The sequence below is a fragment of the Centruroides sculpturatus genome, unplaced genomic scaffold, assembly GCF_000671375.1.
Source record: "Centruroides sculpturatus isolate CEXI.00-Female unplaced genomic scaffold, Cexi_2.0 scaffold611, whole genome shotgun sequence".
NCBI classification, from domain to species: Eukaryota; Metazoa; Arthropoda; class Arachnida; order Scorpiones; family Buthidae; genus Centruroides; species Centruroides sculpturatus.
The window spans coordinates 254,427-259,697 of record NW_019384768.1 but is presented as its reverse complement, the minus strand read 5'-3'; the positions used below and the strand labels follow the sequence as shown (position 1 = coordinate 259,697).

Sequence of the window (5,271 nt, the reverse complement as noted above, 5' to 3'; positions counted from 1 at the left end):
AAAATGTTTTATTTTAACTTTTGTGTTGTATTTTGATATAATTATTAAGTATTGTTTTATATTGGTGATTTTCAACTTTTTTGTTTTGTGAATCACTTTGAACAAAATATTTGTTGCTTGATTATGTGGATTTATAAGATATAATTTTAATATTATCAAGTACCAGATAATTTTTGTTTTTCTTCAATGAATTTGTACTGGTATTTTTTTTAGGATTTGGAAAATTCATATTTGGTAATACAAATAATTACCAATGTATTGCAAATAATCTCTTCATAAGATTTAAAAATAAATATTTTTCCACAATATATTTATTTTACAGATTTGCTATACAAAAATGATAATTCATCTTTTAATGAGACAGTATAGAGAAATTTTAGTATAATATAAAATCAAACAAACTAAATTTTAATTATACTTTTTGATATGTTTCTTTGAACATAGTAACCACATTGTTTTTCCACATTTAGTAATATTTTATGACATTATGTAATTTTTTAATGTGTGGGTATTCTGGGGTTTATCAATCACCAAATGAAAACCACTGCTTTATAGAAATTATTTTTATTTTGCTTTATAATATTTTCAGAAAAAAAAAATTTTCTCCATAAATAGAATTTATTGAATTTATACTTTAAAATATTATTAATGTAGGATCGTTATAGAGATGCTGGATCATTGGCATTTTGGCTTGCAAATGCATCTGAATTACTTCATTTTTTAAAACAAGATCGTCATTTAAGTGCCTATACTCTTGATGCTCAAGATATGTTAGCTGAGAGTGTTCAATTAGCTTTCCGTAGTTTAGTTACTTGTCAGCAAGGAGAACTACAAACTGCAATGCCTGCCTTTTTAGAAGATCGTGATGATGTGAGTGAAGAAGAAGGTACTACAGGTATATGCTTTATTGATATAATAAATATAGTGTAATATAAAATATATTTTTACAAACAGAAAGTAAAGCTTCTTCATATGCAATAAAACTTCAAATTAACAAAAATAAATTCTTTTGGAAAATTTTTAACAAAATTTTCCAAAAGAAAAAAGAAACAATTAGTAACTTCAAAATAAATATAGTGTAATATACTGTAGTTTCTAACAANTTTATTTAGAATTTATTGAATTTATACTTTAAAATATTATTAATGTAGGATCGTTATAGAGATGCTGGATCATTGGCATTTTGGCTTGCAAATGCATCTGAATTACTTCATTTTTTAAAACAAGATCGTCATTTAAGTGCCTATACTCTTGATGCTCAAGATATGTTAGCTGAGAGTGTTCAATTAGCTTTCCGTAGTTTAGTTACTTGTCAGCAAGGAGAACTACAAACTGCAATGCCTGCCTTTTTAGAAGATCGTGATGATGTGAGTGAAGAAGAAGGTACTACAGGTATATGCTTTATTGATATAATAAATATAGTGTAATATAAAATATATTTTTATGATTATGCTGTATTTAATGCTGTTTTCAACAGAGTAATAATAATAATAATTAAAAAATAGAAACAACTTATGTTAAAAAGTTCGTTATTATAAGATTATATGAAAATATTTTTATTTTTTAGCAGAACTTTTCATTTTTTAAAATCCATTCCTAAAGAATATGAGAGAAGTGCAAATCATTATTTTTCTCATCATACATATCTGTTAGATTAGATTAACATCTAAGAAATTTAAAACTTTTTTGAATTGTTGATGTTAGTGCATAATCATATTTCTCTACGTATTCAGATTTCAAGTTAAAATTTTTTAATCAAATATGAAAACAAATATTTATCAGTTAAAATCTATTTAAATCAAATCTTTTCACTAAACTTAAAGTTTTGATTTGATTTTGTATTATCCTTATTATGATCTGCTTTACTTGGATGACATCATTTATTTAGAAATGCATTGTAAATAATAATAATACGGTGAGTGATTGGTTAACAAACAGTTTGGACTGTGAACAAATTGGACAATGAACATTCTCAAGAAAGATTTTTATGTTCGGATAATAAACAACTGACAGAAAAAACACAAGAAGCAATGCTACATTTTAGATTTGTAAAACTATACCGCCTGAAGAAGAAAACCACATTAGGTTCGAAAACGTTTGCAAAGTCCTCTGTATTGGAGAAGAAGAACGCCGGTTACAGGCAGTGAAGTTGAGTAACTATGCAGTATTTTAATTAATTAATGGTCTATGGAATGAGATTTTCACAGTTGTATACATAACCTCTTTTGCACTAGTTAATTTCTGTTTTCTGAATTTTTGTAAGTGTTTTTCTGAACTTTTTATTTAAAAAACTAATAATATTATGGGGCCAAAGTTCTTGACACCACTCAAGAACTGTGTTCACTATAGAAACTAAGCAAGAGATAATAGCCAAGGTAGAAAGTGGACAGAAGATGTCTGATATTGTAGGCAGATGACTTTGACAGGTCTACAGTAGATACAATCTTAGCTAACTTGTAAGAAAGATATAGTCAAAAAGACTGAAGTAGATAAAGGAGTAANATGCCTTAGGTGATTGGGAATGGGGGAGAGTTTGTTTTCACGTTTTATTCGCTCGTTCTTTGTCATTAACATTGTAATTAAAATCCGATTTTAATAATTAATAACGGCGATAAAGGCTTTTTTTATATATATAAACGTAACATTATCGTTACGAAAAACACATAAATGTAAAGATGAACGTTCCGGATGTTTAGTTGTTACGTATTTTTGTTACTGAATTGTGTATTTTTTTTTATTGTCTTTACGACAAAAATAACATTTTATTGTCCATTATGAAAATATCGGATTTTCTCATTAAATTCGCTGAATTTTATGGAAAAAAGTTCATTCCGCTCTAAAGAGAAATATAAAAATTTATGTACTTCGATATTTTACTTTTAGTAATGCTCTTGCTTTTATTTCTTTTTTAAAAATTGCCGCCTATTTTAATAGTGCCTTTTTATCTTCTACATTCTGTGCACGTTTGTATGTCTGTACGTATCTTATACGCATATTTTTCTAAGTATGAATGCAGCCCGCACTTACAAAATGGCATTTCCTCCACACTTTGCGCCGTTGAATTACTCATGCCAACGATTATATGCACATTTTCTCAGTTCTGTATGCAGATAACTTCTCTTTCTAGCATACATGTCGGGTTTAATACAGTAATCTACCTCTATTTTACAATAGAATCGTCATTTTATTGGCTGATCCTTCCGCTTCGACCTCACTTGCACAACAGCACTTAGTTTTAACACTTAAATTGTTACGCAACCGAATTTGCCTTTCGGTATCTTAAGATTAATTAACATCCTGACTATAATTAGCTGCGAATCGAGTATTATAATGAGAAAATTGAATTTTCTCGAGGAATGAAAACTATAATTAGTTTCAATTCGCTTTCGTTAATGCCATGACGTTTCCTAATAAAATTTTCAATCCTATTTCAAAGCCATTTGCATCGTTTTAAACAATAAAATATTGATTAATTTGCTAATTTTTGTCTTTTGGATTAGGAAATTTTAGTTTATTTGAAAAATTTGCTAATAATTACTTTGGAAGTCATTATTATTTTTTGTTTTTTAGCTGATGTTCTAAATGTATTATCAAATGCAATGTCATTGTTAAGACGATGCCGGGTGAATGCTGCTCTGACTATTCAACTCTTTTCTCAGTTATTTCATTATATCAATATGTGGCTATTTAATAAAGTTGTATGTGATGCAAGACCAAATTTATGCACTCGTTTGTGGGGAGTAAGATTTAAGAGAAGATTAGGCAGAGTGGAAGCTTGGGCAGAAAAACAAGGTCTCGAATTAGCTGCAGATTGTCACTTAAGTCGTATTGTTCAGGTACTAATAATCATTTAATATTTTTTTTTATTTAAATTTACACATCTTTACAAATGGTTTGAAAAGTTTCTGTTAGTACATATTTATGGTACAATTAATCTAATAAATTGGTTACTATGCATAATCACTGGCTATTTTATAAAGTAATGAATATTATTTAGATTGCTTTTGTTCGTTGACTTATTTCCTGTTTCGTACTAGCACACTTTCTTATAGATGGACTTATCAAACTGGACAGCCATGGAACAGAATGACCTTAAGACAGTATTTTCTTCTATGTATTTATTATGATTAGACTTGTTAGGTTTGAAATGCATATCATAGTAAAGTTAAATAAAAAATTTAACTTTACTAAAATTTAGAGATGATACTAAAAATATATCTATTATTTTTAAGTATAACAAAATAAATTTGTGTATTCAAACAAATTAAATGAACTCTTATCTTGGGGATTGCTGTCAACTAGTTTGAGATTAGAGTAGTAGAATACCAATAATAGAACACATTGGAAATCTGCCAAAAGGGAGATTACCCATATGGGAGGACTTCCAATGGAAAACTAGCCCTATTTAGCTGTCTTGTTAGCTTGTTACTCACCTGAAGAAGACTCAGAAAATTCCATTCACTAACCCTTTGGTCAGATATTAACCTACAATCAACTATCAGTGTTCAGTGGTTTTATTTACTCAGCCAGTGATGGGCTAACGAGGTTGGGAACCTTTGATCAAATTGAAAGGATAAATTTGACTTACAGTGAAACATTATTTTTAATCAATAATGAATTGTTTATTAATATAAACCACAATATACATTGACATTTGATTAAATTATGTGAATATAAGTGTGTAAAAATTTTGCAATAGTTGAAGATTGTATTTCATAAAATGAATAAACAGTTCTTTTTATGAAATGCAATCTATTAATCTTATCAATTCTTATTTTTTGATTATAGATTTCTTTATCATATATTTTTAAATACTGAGATTAGAAATGAGAAGTTTTGAAATATAGACATTTTAAAAACACCAAAAAGTAATCAAAACCATAAGTTTTGACTTAATAAAATCTGTTTATAGCAAAAATTATCTATTGTATTTTATTAGAGACTAGCAGACCCCGCCACGCGTTGTTGTGGCTCAAAATGTATCTATTATAAATGTATAACACTTCTCCCATGGGGGGAAATTTTTTGAAAAATTTCTTCTTAGTGTACATTCTCTTGACGTATTCTATTAAAACGTAATCAAAAATGCAAAAACCCGCATCTAAAATAGTATAATAGAAGCCAAGTTTTTCACAGTAAGCCTTAATCCTGTCTCTCTCCCTTGCGGTGGAATATCGAAAAATTACTTCTTAGTGTACATTCTGTTGACGTACCCTATTAAAACGCAATCAAAAACGCAAAAACCCGCATCTAAAATAGTATAATAGAAGC

General features: G+C 28.1%; 1 protein-coding gene across 1 annotated transcript in view; it reads left to right on the top strand.

The window, feature by feature from the left end:
* The window catches only part of LOC111628935 (afadin-like), a 111,721-nt gene that overhangs the window by 44,408 nt on the left and 62,042 nt on the right, over positions 1–5,271 (top strand). The window contains 4 exon segments of the mRNA XM_023372793.1: positions 655–895; positions 955–974; positions 1,152–1,392; positions 3,571–3,836. Coding sequence (XP_023228561.1) covers positions 655–895; positions 955–974; positions 1,152–1,392; positions 3,571–3,836 — 768 coding nt within the window.